The following is an 18,419-nucleotide window of genomic DNA, read 5'->3' as shown; positions in this document are numbered from 1 at the left end:
ACCACCGATAGCAAGAGCGAAGAAGACGAGGATCAAGAGTTGGCAGAGCAAAAAATACTTTTCAAACAATTCTGGAGAATATTTAACATCAGGAAAACTGTGGACTTCTTGGTGGAGGCATGGGATCAGCTGTCTGTAGCAACTGTTCGTCACGCATGGAGACATGTGTTGCAAGACATTCCGGGCGTAAGGCAGAGTCAATCTGTGACTGGTGAGGTTCAGACTGTTGCAGTAGCAGTGGACCTTGCCAGAGAAGCTGCGCAGAGTGTTACAGCTGCAGGCTTCTCCGAGACCACCAACGACGACATCCTGGAGGTGATAAGGGATACTGATGTGACTACCGACGAGATGGTAGATGATGATGACGTCAGTGAAGAGGCAGGTGGTGCGTCATCCCAAGAAGAACACCGCTTATCCCATAGTAATGTTAGGGGTGCCATCGAGTGTGTCGAGAAAATCAAGCTCCTCCTTTCCGACGACCATGACGCAAACAGGTATGAAATCTTCACTACCCAGCTGTGGCAGACTATGGAGCCGTACTTCAAGGTTTATCACGACAACATAAACACCAGCCGTCAGCAAAGCATAACAGAGTTCTTCGCCCGCAACCCACCACAGCCAGCCCAAGCCAGTGATAGTGACAGAGGTAGAGACAGTGAAGATGACTTTGAGGGATTTGTCAGGGAGGCCCTGACAAGTGTGGATGACAGTGATGGTGACTCACCTGAGGGCCAGTAGCCTGCCCTCTGCCTCGGAACCAGCCTCCATCCCCGTATGCTGACCCATCTCTTCTACTAACATAAGTGTTCAACCTAACTTTTAGTTTTCCTAACCTAACCTTTAGTTTTCCTAACTTAACCTTTATTTTTCCTAACCTAACCTCTTCTATATTAATTGTTTGTGCATACCATCATAAAGTTAAGATAAAATTTTTACTACAACATGGTTGTGTGTCGTCAAAAAGTGGAGTTTGGGGGTCGGCCCGGTCTCTATTTCAATTAATCCCATATGTTATGTTGTTCACTTTACGCGTTTCTCACTTTCCGCGGTACCCTGTGGGTTATATTAACCGCTTAAAGTGAGGGTTGACTGTACTATCATGAATGCAAGTCTTTGTATGATAACTGACATCCTAATAATATCATAAAATACTAGAATATTCTAGCACCAAAAACAACAGAACAAAACATTATACCTGTTTGATCAATGAAGAGCTCTTGACAGTGTAGTGTCTGGAGGTTGCACTTGTAGAGGACTCCTGGCTCTGTAATTTTCTCATTCTTGTAGTTGCTGGAATTAGCTCGCGGGGCACCGACCATCAACCTAGTCCCGAGAGACTAACATCAGTTTTGTGTGCAGAGGGGAAAACAAGGGTGACCATTGGACATTATCTGCATTAAGCTGTACAGGGGGTCCTCATTATAAGTGTCTTCATTATAAAGGGTTTCACACGTAAGTGGTCCAATAATTGTGGACCTACATGTAAAAAGTCCCTGCAGTTAAGAGGATTCTAAGGCTGAAATCCACCAATCTTTGGGAGCACAAGCATTTGAGCTACTGATATTCCTGCCCGCCTCCCATTCTCTTAAAGTTCATTCTTCTCGCCCACACTATGCATGTTCAGTACCAGTTGCCTGTGTCCACAGGTATTATTTTGAAGGGCTCCAAGAACTATAATTATCAACTTTGTTGTGTCTTTGGTGACATTGGTGGACTATTTTTGTTGCCGAAGCAAGATGGTGTAGTGGCTAAAAGGAGGCGTAGTAGCTGTGGGTTAGGACGTGAAATTAGAAGTTACATGTCGTAAGAAAAGTGGTGAGCAGGTCTCAAAGAACCACTTTCACTGAAATGAGAGCATGAGTGCATGGTTAGGTAGCTTGAGCCACATCAACACACCGATCCCAAACGACTTAATAAGTTGTAAGGTTAAATAATTTAATAAAATAATGTGTAATCAAATGTTTCTAAGGTGTGTATATATACACACCTTATATAACAACAAATTAAACTTTATGAGTACTGCTTACAATGTGATAAGTCCTGATTAGACCCTATTCCTAATAATTCTTATAGGAATTACTTCCCCTTTATAAGTGGTTTCATTAGCAGTGGCTTTTTTCTGGTCCCTATTAACCACTTATAAAGAGGACCCCCCTCTACTGTACTTAGAATAAGTCTCTCTTGTGCAAAAAACACAACTTTACATGGTTAGCCAGGAAAGGCAAGCATTCAGCAGACAATATGCAGCCATAAATTTGAAGTGCCTATAAAGGAGAGAAAGAGTTCCTTAGTTTTTAACGGTTAGATTTGTATACTAATATTTGATAATTTTTTTAACTTCATAAGCATTCATAACAAAGTTGGTGGCTGTAGTTTATGCTTTGTGTCCGTGATATTGGTTCTGTTATCGCTAGGATTTTTTCTGGTAGTTCAAGAAGAATGAAATTTTGTGGCCATTGCGAGAGGCAAGTGCAGTACATACTATTGTAACTAAAACTTACCAGGCTGTGTTGTCAGGACCTCGCTGTAGGGCGATGGCGAAACCAAAATAGGACTCTCGACCATTGTCATTAAGGTACGGGTCTGTGAACAGTTTAAACACCCGTGTCTCCAAGTTAAAACAGATGCTTGGAGACAGCATCATTAGGAAGACCCCCAAGTGGAGGAGTGGAGGCAGCTGGGTCATGATGGTGAAGCAGTCCAGCAGCTCCTAGTGGGATGACAGCACCTCACTTATCAGCCTGTAAACGAGAAAAGGAAGATTAGTGAGACATTGTTAATTCATGTGATCAAGTTTTTTTTTTATGGGAATTAGCCCACCCGGGCACAGGTCAACGACGTACAACGGGGCCTAGGGGGGGGCGAAAGCAAGAATACAGTACTGTAGAAAGAAATTAAAAATAGAAAAGTAAAAAGGTTATATTAATCTACACCATGAAGATGCCGGAAAACCAGCTTTTTAAAGTGAGACATTATATGAGTATGGAAACACAGAAGAAGGCAGAGCATTCCACAGTTTGGCTGTGTGAGCATTTTTTTTTTAGTTTAACAAATTTATTGACAAAGCATGGAGTACAGTTTGCCTATTCCGAGAAATTAATTCAGGTCTTGACACTGAGGGTGGTATCACTTCTCACTGCCACGCAGAACAAAGGTTCATACACAAAGAAATACATCATTTTCATTAACAGTATATATAGATCAGATTCATGTGGGTGATGTCACTGTTCATGAAAGAAAGATGCACTATAACGGGTTATTCTAGTGTGACCGACATCCACAGAGAAGTGGTGGGCACCGCAGGCAAGACGTGTGTTACGAGCCCACAGCCTTGCTGGCGGCACACAGGATGCCAAATCCACCGAACATTATCCGTTAAAGTACTTGTAAAAGAGAGAGAGTGAAGCAACATTGCAGTGAAGAGAAAGGGAAGAAAGATTGTCAATTATAGGAGGAGAGTTAATAAGACGAAATGCCTTTGATTCCACCCTATCTAACAGTTGGACAGAAGAAAAGCCACGCCAGATATGAGAGCAGTAATCCAAGTTAGGAAGAATTAATCCCTTATATACTTGAAGCAACTGCTCAGGAGTGAAGTAGCTACGGTATCTGTACAGCATTCCCAACTTTCAGGAGGCAGCTTTAGCAATGTTGAGGATGTGTGACTTCCATGACATATTGGAGGAAATGATGAGGCCTAGCATATCTACTTCAGAATTTGGCAGAATGATAGCATCCTGAAATGTAATTGGCGGGAGATCATCTAATTTAGAAAGTGTAATTGGTAAGTACTGTACTGAGTTTTCGAAGTCAATTTTTTCTTTCGACAATACCATATATATTCTGTTATGCCATCACTCCTCTTTATCAGGATTCTGCCACTACTCAAAATAAGAGGCGAGGCTTGATCGTGATAGCATTGAGAAACACCCCTGCCACTAGTGGTCACATCTATATGCAGGGTAATCCTTATAGGAAATCGTATTACCTTCCCCAGGTTCTTAATAATAAGCCTCATTAACTTAAACTAAATGGGTTTCATAGTGATGAGAAATCATACACTGCATATATTAGTACAATAAAATTAAAGAACGTATATACAGTACATGGGACATGTAAAGAACCAAGCGGACTGTGAAGAGCTGCAAAAGGCCCTCTGTGGACTCCAAGAATGGTCGAAGAAATGGATGCTGAGGTTCAATGTCACAAAGTGTAAGAGGATGCACTTGGGGCGTACCAACGGTAAGGAGGCTTATCATATGTAAAGGACTCGGTATAGGAGACGTAAACAGGGAAACCAGTTTCCAGATGAACAACAATGCCATTGAGAAATCCAACTGCGAGAGAGATTTAGGAGTAATGATAAGTAGGAATCTTAAACCAAGTAAACAATGTGTTTTTGCTCGTAACAAGGCTAATAAAGTACTTGGGTTCATACAAAGGAGTGTTAGTTACAAGACTAGCGAGGTCATCTTAAGATTATATCTTGCGCTTGTGAGACCTCACCTGGATTACGCAGTGCAGTTCTGGTCACCGTATTACAGAATGGATATAGAATCCTTGGAAAGAATCCAGAGGTGAATGACAAGACTAATCCCGGGCATTAGGAACCTTGAGTACAGAACAGGTTAAAGCGTCTTAATCTGCACTCCCTCGAGAGACGTAGAGCGAGGGGCGACCTGATAGAGGTGTATAAATGGAAGTCAGGGCTAAACAAAGGGGACATTACAAAGGTACTCAAACTATCCAACCAGGAGCGAACTCGTAACAATGGTTTTAAATTAGACAAATTTAGATTTAGGCGCGAAATTGGTAAACACTGGTTTGGAAACAGAGTAGTGGATGAATGGAACAAGTTACCAAATATCATCATTAACTCGAATACGCTGGATAGCTTCAAACATAGGTTGGATGCTTATATGAGCAATAGCGGCTGGGTGTAAATCGGACTGCCCAGTATGGGCCAATAGGCCCGCTGCAGTTTCCTGCATTCTTATGTTCTTATGTCCCAACGGGCGATCGGTCACGTCTCTGTCACGCACTGTTGGCAAGTACTGGGCATGCACCGGCTCCTGAACCCGCTCCAGTGTTGGTCAAGACTTGTCTTGAAAGAGTTCACACTCGGTGCCATCACAACACTTTCTGGTAGATTGCTCCAAGAGTTCACAACCCTCACTCTGAAAAAGTTTGCCCTCACAGTTTTCTGGACTTGCGGCTTCTTCAATCTTGAGCTGTGACCCCTTGTGGGGCGAGTGTCTGCCAGCTCCAAGTAAGGACACTCGACTGAGTAGTGCCCCCTGAGATGCTTATACACCTCAACTAGGTCACCCCTTGCCCATCTATAGTATAAGCTAGGCAAGTTCAGGCGCTCCAATCTCTCAGGGTAGCTGAGGTGCCGAAGTGCAGGCACCAGTCTGGTGGCCCTCCTTTGAACATTTTCAACCAACTGACAGCCCCTAGTATATCTCGGGGACCAGGCGGGGTGACAGTACTCCAGATGGGGAAGCACTTCACTTTTGAAGATCGCTACGAGGGACGGATGACATGCCAGAAGCTATACATTCCTCCATACAAATGTTTGCAGACAATACCAAGTTATTTATGGAAATTTAGAAACAAACAGACTATGAAGAGCTGCTGAAAGATCTGTGCGAGCTTCAAGAATGATCAAAGAAATGGTTGCCAAGATTCAATGACGGCACCGAGTGTGAGCTCTTACAAGAGAAGACTTGACCAACACTGGAGCAGGTTCAGGTACATTCAGGAGCCGGTGCATGCCCAGTATTTGCCAACAGTGCGTGACAGAGACGTGACCGATCGCCCGGGCGGCTAGCGAGCCGACCTTTTGGTGAAGAATATAAAGGAAGAGAGACGTGACCGATCGCCCAAGCGGCTAACAAGCCGATCAGTGGCGAAGAGGATAAAAAGTAAAGTGTAAGAGAGTGCAACTTGGTGTCTTTATCTTGGGAGAAAGGAAGGTGTACAATATTATAACTGGGAAAGATTACAATGCAGGATAACGATCTGACAAAACTGACGGGATTTCCTCAGCTGAGTGTGTAGTGGATACTCTCCCCTGCAACTGGTGAATCAACAGTTGCAAGGGACCAAGCAACCAATCAGCATACATACATACAGTATTTATATATATATATATATATATATATATATATATATATATATATATATATATATATATATATATATATATATATATATATATATATATATATATATATATATCATGTAAATCCATGTAATCCAGTTGCCTGAAGATGTCTTGAATAAAGACGAAAGCTAAGGTACTGCTGTTTCCATTTTCCCGTGTGATTTATCAAGATATATATATATATATATATATATATATATATATATATATATATATATATATATATATATATATATATATATATATATATATACATTTATATATATATATATATATATACATTTATATATATATATATATATATATATATATATATATATATATATATATATATACATTTATATATATATATATTTCATTTCTAGTCCATATAACATGCGGACTTTGAACATATAATCAACAACCTCACCAGCCAGGATTCGAACCCTCGACCTACTGGGTGGGACTAGGGAATGCTACCGACCAACCCACAAGGACACTAAAAGCAGTCCTAGGCTCTGTTATATTTCACACAAAGCCTGTTCATCGAGCTGATGGCGCCGTGAACCTCATTGGGAACTGCCCGTGCCGCGTATGTGGTGTCAGTAGCATTTTACCGAATCCAGCTGGTATGAAACACGAGGTACCATATATATACTTCCTTTTTAGTCCATATAACATACGGACTTTGAACATATAATCAACGACCTCACCAGCCAGGATTCGAACCCTCGACCTACTGGGTGGGACTAGGGAATGCTACCGACCAACCCACAAGGACACTAAAGCAGTCCTAGGATCTGTTATATTTCACACAAAGCCTGGATTCGGTAAAATGCTACTGAAACCACATACGCGGCACGGGCAGTTCCCAATGAGGTTCATGGCGCCATCAGCTCGATGAACAGGCTTTGTGTGAAATATAACAGAGCCTAGGACTGCTTTTAGTGTCCTTGTGGGTTGGTCGGTAGCGTTCCCTAGTCCCACCCAGTAGGTCGAGGGTTCGAATCATGGTGAGGTCATTGATTATTTATATATATATATATATATATATATATATATATATATATATATATATATATATATATATATATATATATATATATATATATATTGATAAAATCACACGGGGAAAAGGGAAACAACGGAGCACCTTAGCTTTCGTCTTTATTTAAGACATCTTCAGAGGCAACTGGATTACATGGACAGAGAGAGGCTTAAATATACAGGGTGACCTTAAAAACATGAGGTCAGGTCATCATGAGGTCATCCACTTATCCCCACACCAACACACACGTAGAGGAGCTTAAGAGAAGGGGGTTGACGTGACTGGTCAGGTCAAAAATAAGGGACCCACTAAATAACTATCATACATCTAGATCAAAGGTTTTCAAAGCATTTTTAACCTTGGGCCACTGACAAATAAATTTATGTAACATATTATCAGTTTTGAACTGACCATCACTACGGTTTATTGATTTTAATTCCTTAATCAGACGAGCTTCAACCAGAAGTCTTTCTGTGACACAAGATGATTTAAATACTTCTAAGCTTTTTTCCCAAGCAATGGGGTGATTATTATTCCTAATATGAACGAACAAGGCACTGCTTTCAGATGCAATTCTGATATTATACTTATGTTGTTTGATTCTGAGCTGCAGTGTTTTTCCTGTCTGTCCTACATAATTACAATTACATTTGCTACATGGAATACAATAAACACTTCCATTTACATTCAAACTAGGGCTGTTTCTTATTAACATATTGGTAATGGTTGAGTCATACTTGAAAACAACATTAATATTTAGAAGCTTGAGGGACCGAACTAACGGGACAAATTCATTACGATAGGGCAGTCAAATTATTCTTAAGTGTAGGAAATTTGCCTAGTTTGAGAGGAATGAAAGGATTTTTTTAGCCCTTTTAAAACAACGATCAACAAACACAGAAGGGTACCCGAGTTTCTGTGCAATGGAACGAATGTGTTTCAATTCATCGTCAATAAATTCAGTCACAAATACGCAGCCTCATGTTTTTAAGGTCACCCTGTATATTTAAGCCTCTCTTTGTCTATGTAATCCAGTTGCCTCTGAAGATGTCTTGAATAAAGACGAAAGCTAAGGTGCTCCGTTGTTTCCCTTTTCCCGTGTGATTTTATCAAGATTGATCTTATCCACGTTTTCATTGTGGATCTACATGAAATATATATACATATATATATATATATATATATATATATATATATATATATATATATATATATATATGAGGGTAATAAATAGAGTACATTCTGAATGGAAAAAGGATTTCAGTCGAGTACCACCAGGCTCTATCCCTGGACCTACCTGTTCGTGATCTACATAAAAATCATGAATGGAAATACAGTATATCGAGTAACTGTCATGTTTGCGGACGACACCAAGATATTCGGAAAGGTAACAAGTCAAGACAGTGTCGTAACAACGCAGAAAGATTTGCATGAGCTATTCAAATGGTTTCGAGACAGGCAAATGCTCTTTAACATAAATGTAAGACCCTACACGTAGGATACAACAACCCTAATCACAATTATTCTGTTAATAACACATTCTTGGATATTGTCGATAAGGAGAAAGATCTAGGCGTCGTGATAGATCATTCACTGAAGTCAGTCCAGTTACAACTTAATGAATTACGAATTTATGCACAGTAATCCCTGTTGTCCTAATCTGTAAAAAAAACGGGAAGACGCTTGGTGCATTCATAAGGAGCCAGTCTTAATAACAATACAAATGGCAACAGACTGTTAATTATTGAGAACTTACTGTTTATTGGGATGGAAGCGAAGATCTATGCTATTACAAGTTTGGGTATGAAGACACGTAAGTGACAACGCCCGTGCGACGGTGCGACCCTCTTCAAGCTGGGGCAAACCGGATGTGAAGTTGTGAACACTGCGCTCTGTGCTGGCCATATGTTTTCACATTACCCAGGCGTACGCTTGTCGTACAGTGAATGATTGACATATATCACTGACGTACATGAGCTTGTTAATTATCATACAGACGTACACTGACCACTTTTTATGACACATACTCTTAAAGTTATTTACTATCGTACAGTACACCGCCCCTCTTTATCTTTACTGATTTAGTTTTGGTTATTATCGTTCACTGGCCAGTGGCTATCATGGTGCGTAACGTCACGAATACATGGTACAGGTTTACGCTTTCCATCTCTTTAACGAGTTTGAATTTATCTATGAAATCTGTTATCGTACAGTGATTTAGTCTGGGTGTTGTTGTACACCGTATATATTCTGTATTACTTTTACTTTTACTTTTATCCTCTTCGCCACTGATCGGCTTGTTAGCCGCTTGGGCGATCGGTCACGTCTCTTTTCCTTTATATTCTTCACCAAAAGGTCGGCTCGCTAGCCACCCGGGCGATCGGTCACGTCTCTGTCACGCACTGTTGGCAAATACTGGGCATGCACCGGCTCCTGAATGTACCTGAACCCGCTCCAGTGTTGGTCAAGTCTTCTCTTGAAAGAGCTCACACTCGGTGCCGTCACAACACTCTCTGGTAGATTGTTCCAAGAGTTTACAACCCTCACTCCGAAAAAGTTTGCCCTCACGGTTTTCTGGACTTGCGGCTTCTTCAATCTTGAGCTGTGACCCCTTGTGGGGCGAGCGTCCGCCAGCTCCAAGTAAGGACACTCAACTGAGTAGTGCCCCCTGAGATGCTTATAAACCTCAACTAGGTCCCCCCTTGCCCGTCTGTAGTATAAGCTAGGCAAGTTCAGGCGCTCCAATCTCTCAGGGTAGCTGAGGTGCCGAAGTGCAGGCACCAGTTTGGTGGCCCTCCTTTGAACATTTTCAACCAACTGACAGTCCCTAGCATATCTCGGGGACCAGATGGGGTGACAGTACTCCAGATGGGGAAGCACTTCACTCCTGAAGATCGTCACGAGGGACGGACCGTCTAGATATCTGAACGACCTTCTTATAAGACCCAATAATTTATTTGCCTGATTTACCTTCTTCTCACAATGGCCCGAGAACTTCAGCTCATTGTCAACATACACACCTAGGTCCTTCTCACACACAGTCTCAACTAGTACATTTTCTTCATCCCGCTGGGACATATGGTACGCCTCCTTACCGTTGGTACGCCCCAGGTGCATCCTCTTACACTTCGTGACATTGAATCTCAGCAGCCATTCCTTCGACCATTCCTGGATTTTCCACTGAGCGTTGCCATTCATCTCTTCCTGAGGTATGAACCCCGAACTCTGAAGTGTGAATTCGAAGCATTCGCTCGGTAAGGATGAGGGAGAGGGTGCCTTTCTGTGGTTAGAGGGGGGGGGGGAGCGGGAAACTGAGGTGAGGAGGGAAGTGTACAGTGTATCAGTTGGGAGACATTACGATGCAAAATAACACTGACAACAACGGGTTTCCTCAGCTGAGTGTGATCGTTTAGCGTTAGCCAGGTAGCAATATTAAAGCTATAATGGGATGAGAGGGGGATGAATTCATTTTTAATCCTCTTCGCCACTGATCGGCTCGTTAGCCGCTTAGGCGGTCGGTCACGTCTCTTACACACTGTTGGCAAGTACTGGGTATGTACTGGCTCCTGAACTTATGTGAACCTGCTCCAGTGTTGGTCAAGTCTGGTTTTAAAACAGCTCACACTTGGTGCCGTCACAATACTCTCTGGCAGGTTGTTTCAAGAATTCACAATTCTCACCCCGAAAAGGTTTGTCCTAGCGCGGATCGGAGACTCTGGATGATCGGAAGCAGTATGTGGCGTTTAATGGTACGAAATCGTGTTTGTACCCGTGACAAGCGGGGTACCGCATGGCAGTGTATTGGCTCTTTGTTATTTTTTTGTTTCATAAATAACATGTCAGACGCTATACACTCCTCCATGCAAATGTTTGCGGACGATGCCAAGTTATTTAGGGAAATTAAGAACCAAATAGGCTGCGTTAGAGCTGCAGAAAGCTCTCTGTGAGCTTCAAGGGTGGTCACGAAGTGTAAGAGAATGCACCTGGGTAGCACCAACGGTAAGGAGGCGTATAACATGTCCCAATGGGACGAAGAAACTGCATTAATAGACCGAATACGAAAAGGACCTGGGTGTATATGTTGACAATAAACTGAAATTCTCGGGCCATTGTGAAAAGGTGAATCAAGCAACTAAACTATTAGGCCTAATAAGAAGGTCGTTCAGATAAGTAGGAACCTCAAGCCAAGTAAACAATGTGTTTTTGCTCGTAACAAGGCTAATAAAGTACTTGGGTTCATACAAAGGAGTGTTAGTTGCAAGACTAGCGATGTCATCCTAAAACTGTATCTTGCGCTTGTGAGACCACACCTGGATTATGCAGTTCAGTTCTGGTCACCGTATTACAGGATGGATATAGAATCATTGGAAAGAATTCAGAGGAGAATGACAAGACTAATCCCGGTCATTAGGAACCTTGAGTATAGAGACAGGTTAAAGCATCTTAATTTGCACTCCCCTCGAGAGACGTAGAGCGAGGGGCGACCTGATAGAGGTGTATAAGTGGAAGTCAGGGCTAAACAAAGGGGACATTACAAAGGTACTCAAACTATCCAACCAGGAGCGAACTCGTAACAATAGTTTTAAATTAGACAAATTTAGATTTAGGCGTGAAATAGGTAAACACTGGTTTGGAAACAGAGTAGTGGATGAATGGAACAAGTTACCAAATATCATCATTAACTCGAATATGCTGAATAGCTTCAAACACAGGTTGGATGCTTATATGAGTAATAGGGGTTGGGCGTAAACGGGACTGCCCAGTATGGGCCAATAGGCTCGCTGCAGTTTCCTCCATTATGTTCTTATATCTAGACGGACCGTTCCTCGTAACGAACTTCAAGAGTGGGAGATGTGACTAGAATATCGAAATTACTAAAAGCGTCAGTTGTAACATTTTATTTCATTGTAACTTCTTACATATACCTTCATCTTTCCTTTATCTTGAGTGTTTCATCATAAATCTTTATTCTTAATTATCACATTACTTACCATAGCTTTTAGTAATATATACTAGGGGATGATGCCCTTTCTTCTAGTGGAATGACACGTAGAATATGGTCAGTAGTGTTGTGTGTCTGTTGCCGTACTTTATAAAATAAAATATAGAATGCAGTCTTATCTGATACTTATATTAGTATATATCTGTATAATTATATGCATCTATTTAACTTAAGTGTTCTGTCCTTGAAGGTAATATTGTTGCCGACATTTGGAAACTTGGCTTGAGTTGCAGTGTTACGGTGTCAAAACAAACTCACTGTACAGCTGGTTTACTGCCGTGATAAGGTGCTGGGAAGTCTACTCCTTGGGTGGGATTGGAGATGAGGAGGGTCTCGGCGATAGAAGTGAAGCTTTCTTAATATATAATTAAAATAATTGTTTTAGACGTATTATTTATTATAACTTTTTCATAATAAAGACAATTTGAGGTTGGGGAAATTTTTAAGGTAATCGTTGAGATGCAGGATCACATTTTAGAGCCATAATTGACATCCGATGAGATTTCAGGTAAAAGTTTTCAGAGAAAAACAAAATGTATCAAAGTGACGTCTAAGCTGAGAACATGACCCCCGCCCCCAACATACACAGGTACACCACGGTGCTGCAAGTGAACTATATCCCGCAAAATGCGTATCAATTAGTTCATTCTTAAATTATACCACACTAATTTGCAGGTTCAATCTCGTGAGTGGGTCGTGTAACCAGTGGGGTTCCCCAGGGGTCAGTACTAGGCCCACTCTTGTTCATAATCTACATAAACGATCTAGATACTGGGATCAGCAGTGACATAAGCAAGTTTGCGGATGACACCAAAATAGGGCGGCAGATTAATTCAGGGCAGGATGCAAATGCATTACAGGAGGATCTAAATAAACTGCAGGGGTGGTCTGAAAAATGGCAAATGAAATTCAACACCAGCAAGTGCAGCGTACTTAATATTGGAAGAACAAATACTGTCAATGTATACAGCCTTAACAACATCAACCTAGAGAAGTCGACTTGTGAAAGAGACCTAGGGGTACTTGTAAGCCCGGACCTACGGCCTAGAAAACAGTGCGTTAATGTTCGAAATAAGGCAAACAGAGTATTGGGTTTTATATCTAGAAGTGTAAGTAATAAGAGTGCAGAGGTCTTATTGCAACTATATCTTGCGCTAGTCAGGCCGCACCTCGATTATGCGGTTCAGTTCTGGTGCCCTTATTATAGAATGGATATCAATTCACTAGAGTCGGTGCAGCGAAGAATGACGAAAATGATTCCGGGACTTAGAAACCTTCCATATCAGGATAGGTTAAAGAAACTAAACTTGCATTCCCTAGAAAGACGAAGAGTGCGGGGAGATATGATAGAAGTATTCAAGTGGGTGAAAGGAATCAATAAAGGTGATATAGATAAAGTTCTTATAATATCCGAGCAGGATAAGACTCGGAACAACGGATTCAAGTTGGATAAGTTTAGGTTTAGGAGGGAGATGGGAAGGAACTGGTTTACAAATAGGGTGGTGGACAATTGGAACAAGCTTAGCAGCCTTGTAGTAAGTGCTGGATTGCTGGAAAGTTTCAAAGGGAGGCTGGATAGATTCATGGATGATAGAGAGTGGAAGTAACTCTCGACAGGAGCTGCCATGTACAGACCAACCGACCTATTGTAGACTCCTTATTTTCTTATGTTCTTATGGTGACTACCCGAGGCCCTTACACAACTCCCGTAATGTTCTCTCAGGCCTCGTTGTCGGTATCCTTTCTTCGTCTCATGTGTCAATGTGGCACCGTGGGGGGGATGTGTATAAGTTTTCAAGCCCAAGGGGTTAAGGCATCGTACTTAAGGGGTTAAGTCTTCGTACTCGACGGTTACCATCTCAATGAAGGGGTTAATGTATAGACAGAACACTCAACACACCGCCAGCATTGGATGATTGACGCAGGATATTTCACAAGACCTCTGACGTCACGAACTCCCAGTGTAATCCAGGAAATACGACAAAGAGAGGACGATGATTGCTGTTTCCTTCCGGGCGAGATGCTCAATATCCAATGGTGGGAGGGGAAATGTGTGAAGAGTAAACCGTGGGAGGTATAGAAAAAACGATGACAGGGATAAAATAACACATGACAGGTATATAATCGTGACGGGTATAGAGTAAGCCGTGACGGGTATAGAGTAAGCCGTGACGGGTATAGAGTAAGCCGTGACGGGTATAGAGTAAGCCGTGACGGGTATAGAGTAAGCCGTGACGGGTATAGAGTAAACCGTGACGGGTATAGAATAAGCCGTGACGGGTATAGAGTAAACCGTAACGGGTATAGAGTAACACCGTGACGGGTATAGAGTAAGCCGTGACGGGTATAGAGTAAGCCGTGACGGGTATAGCCGTGACGGGTATAGCCGTGACGGGTATAGAGTAAGCGGGTATAGAGTAAGCCGTGACGGGTATAGAGTAAGCCGTGACGGGTATAGAATAAACCGTGACGGGTATACACAGTAAGCCGTGACGGGTATACACAGTAAGCCGTGACGGGTATACACAGTAAGCCGTGACGGGTATACACAGTAAGCCGTGACGGGTATACAGTAAGCCATGACAGGTGGACAGGTGTATAGAGTAAGGTGTGACAGGAGTAAAGAAAGCCGTGACAGGGTTAGAGTAAGGCGTGACAGGAGAGTAAGCCGTGGCACAGTGTCAGCGGGCAGGTGAAGGTGCCAGACTCACTTATTAATACAACATATGTTTGGTCCACCTTCACCCTCTCTCTGCATGCCTACATTTGTGTGTGTGTTGTAATTCTCGAGGATATATATCTAATTGTTTCTCAGCTTACTAGCCGTTCAGGTGATGAGTCTGTTCGTTGTTATCCACCTTATTATCCAGAGCGTGAGGTTTAATTATTTTCACTCTCCCTGTTTCTCGATAAAACTTCCCCTTCTCTTGTATGTACATGCGTTTATTCTCATTATTCTAAATACTTCGAATGTAGTACAATGTATGCATGTTATTGTGCAGCATAAAATATCCAGATAAATTTTACAGGAGCCACCACATTACTTTATACCAAGTTTCTAAGTTTCTGCTTATAGTGGCGTTGTTTTAAAATTGGCAGTATTGCACTAGAAACATTGCATAAGCGTTCTTTACGTATAGTCAGCTTTAATTACATGTTATATTTCAGTCAAGGCTTTCTTATTACTCATACAGCTTAATGTTAAAACCACCAGGAAAGAACTCCCCCAACAATACAGGTGGCTGCATTTATACTATAAGGTTCCTTGCAAGGAATGTAATATGTTTTACTTAGGCCAGACAGGTAAAGATCTTGTAACTAGACTTAAACACCATAAATATAGTGTTAGGACAGGCCAGGAATCCAATGCTCTGTTTGTTCATTTGAGGGGTAATAAACATTGCATTGACTGGGATAATGCCTCCTCAATATTACCATGTAATTCAATTGACAGTAGGAACATAATAGAATCTAGTCTCGTTAAACATACCGAAGCAGTCAACATGAATTTGAGTAACGGCATGTACAAACTGGACAATTTTGTAATTAAGAAGATTTGTAACCAGGTGAGAAGGTTGGGTCACCTGACTACCGACCGTTGCCGTGCTATTTAAAGATTAGTAGGGTCATTACCTAATACCTGACCATTGTGGACCTGGTCTCACCCTCCTCTGTATATATACACCTTGTTTTGTACTTCTCTTTAGTCTGTACTCATCCCTGAAGATGTGAATTACACGAAAGCGCTTGGGAACTTCGTGTTTTCTTCCTTCCTTGTGGTTGTCAGCATATACCTAGATCACGCGCACCTACAGTGATCTACTTGTATATATATATATATATATATATATATATATATATATATATATATATATATATATATATATATATATATATATATATATACAGTATATGCCCATCCTTTAGGGGGGGCAAACAGGGTCGACCGCCCGGGGCCCCGCGCGTGTGGGGAGCCCCGCTGGGCCCAGCACTAGACCCAGTGACCTCGGACACATTACCTGTTGACTGGTTAATCTGACCTGACGGCTTACGCCACCATCGCAACCGTGACCTTACCATCCATAGCGACAGTCCCATGGGGGTTGGTGGGGTGGGTTCCTCTGACCGCATAATCTGACTCCATATATATCTATTTTCTGGGGACCCGCAGTGGCTGAGTTGCCCCGGGCCCCGCACCCTCCTAGGGACGGCCCTGTATATGATTCCATGACAAAAAGCCAGTGGACAAAATCCCAGCGGACAAAATCCCAGCCTCTTATCCCAAAAGTGGACAAAAACCCAGTCTCATATAAGATTAATTAATAAGATTAGGTGTAAAGACCATTCGCCTGTTATCATATTAATAATATGATATTATATTATATTGTATTAAGGTATCGTATACAATTTTTGTGTGGCAAAATAAAAAAAAACACGACAAAATAATAACACCTATGATTGTTGTTCCATAACAGCATAAGAACGTAAGTTGCTTAATCCTACTGTTCATCCATTTTGGTTCGTTCTTGGTTGACCTATCGTATAAATTTATATATTAAATATTGTTTATCGTATCAATTTGACTTTAAAAATTTTTTAAAATGTTTGTTTCTTTTTATATATATATGAGATTTTTATTTATGAAACTGAATTTTATTTTATTTTATTTATTTTATTTTATTTATGACTCGAATTTTGAATGTTAAATCTGTTTTTTTTAAATATTAGACTTTTATTTATAAGACTGGGATTTTGTCCACTTTTGGGATAAGAGGCTGGGATTTTGTCCGCTGGGATTTTGTCCTGTAACCCTGTATGTATATTAATATATATATATATATATATATATATATATATATATATATATATATATATATATATATATATATATATATATATATATATATATATATATATATATATATATATATATATATATATTGTAGATCCACAATGGAAACGTGGGTAAGATAAATGAAGATTCTTGAACTAAAGACGAAAGCCAAGGTTCTCCAATGTTTCCCTTTTCCCTTTGTATATATATATATATATATATATATATATATATATATATATATATATATATATATATATATATATATATACACACACACATTTAGTGTACTATAAAAACATCCTTGTAGTATTGCTTAAAGATTTAGGGCTACATGCAACATCGTCTAGCATCCAGTAAAGGTTAGTAACTTGGTTAAATTATAATAGTAGACCTTTTGTTATGTGCTTATACCAGTGTATTTCCATTGAATCAGTGCACAGACTACAGTACTCTCGTTTGACAATTAAATAGGAAGCGTATTTAAACTTCAGAGAATTTGATAGTGTGGCAGTGGTGAAATTCTTTAGAACTGCGGTAGAGTAAAGGCATCCTCTTTCTACCTTTCGTATTTGTATGGGGTCGCAGTTGTTTCACTAATAAATTTAATTATTCAGGCGTATATCATTATTTCAAGCTTTTCTGACTACATACATTATAACCAAAGGTGAATTATGTACATAAATTTTAATTATTACATTACCCAGCTTATGAAATCTAAATTATTAGGTCACATAAGGTCGTAACGATATTCAAGAGTGAGGTGCTTCCCTGCCTGGGGTACTGTCCAAAGGAGGGCCACCATACTGGAGCCTCATCAAGCTGTCCAGAGAAATTCGAGCGCCTGCAAATGCCTAGCTTATACTACAGACGGGCAAGGGGTGACCTAATTGAGGTGTTTAAACATCTCAAAGGGCACTACTCAATCGAGACCTGGAGCTGGCGTCCAGGGGTCACAGCTCAAGGTTGAAGAAGCTACAAGCCCAGAAAACAGTAAGGGCGAACTTTTTCGGAGTGAGAATTGTGAACTCTTGGAACAATCTGCCAGAGAGTGTTGTGACGGCACCGAGTGTGAGCTGTTTCAAGCCTAGACTTGATCAAAACTGGAGCAGGTTCGGATACATTCAGGAGCCAGTGCATGCCCAGTACATGCCAACAGTGCGTAACAGAGACGTGTTACCGTCCAAGCGGCTAAGGAGCCGATCAATGGCGAAGAGGATAAAAGTAAAGTAAATGTATCCGTCTTGAATCTAACCTTCATTTCTGTTGGAGACATGACACCCTAACCCCTTCTCTGCCTAGAATTTGGATTGTACTTAGTGGAAAGGGCTTTGAAGAAGAGGAAAATTGTCGAGGAAAAACACAAGCAACTGGTCAAACCAAACGT

At 41.0% G+C, this 18,419-nt stretch overlaps 1 protein-coding gene across 3 annotated transcripts in view; it reads right to left on the bottom strand.

The window, feature by feature from the left end:
• Positions 1–18,419, bottom strand: part of LOC121871044 (integrin alpha-PS3-like) — an 86,168-nt gene that overhangs the window by 63,977 nt on the left and 3,772 nt on the right. For 2 of the 3 annotated variants that reach the window (XM_042373126.1, XM_042373128.1), the window contains exons 2-3: positions 2,502–2,741; positions 1,196–1,323 (exon numbers count right to left, since the gene is read on the bottom strand). In XM_042373126.1, the coding sequence (XP_042229060.1) occupies positions 1,196–1,323; positions 2,502–2,686 (313 nt within the window). In that variant the 5' untranslated portion in view covers positions 2,687–2,741. Of the gene's footprint in view, positions 1–1,195; positions 1,324–2,501; positions 2,742–8,952; positions 9,107–18,419 lie in introns of those variants that run through there. The other variant, XM_042373127.1, reaches the window with a different exon arrangement.

This window comes from Homarus americanus, unplaced genomic scaffold (genome assembly GCF_018991925.1).
Source record: "Homarus americanus isolate GMGI-L3 unplaced genomic scaffold, GMGI_Hamer_2.0 scaffold52512, whole genome shotgun sequence".
NCBI classification, from domain to species: Eukaryota; Metazoa; Arthropoda; class Malacostraca; order Decapoda; family Nephropidae; genus Homarus; species Homarus americanus.
The sequence above is the reverse complement of the archived record's forward strand: the minus strand, read 5'-3'. Positions and strand labels throughout refer to the sequence as shown.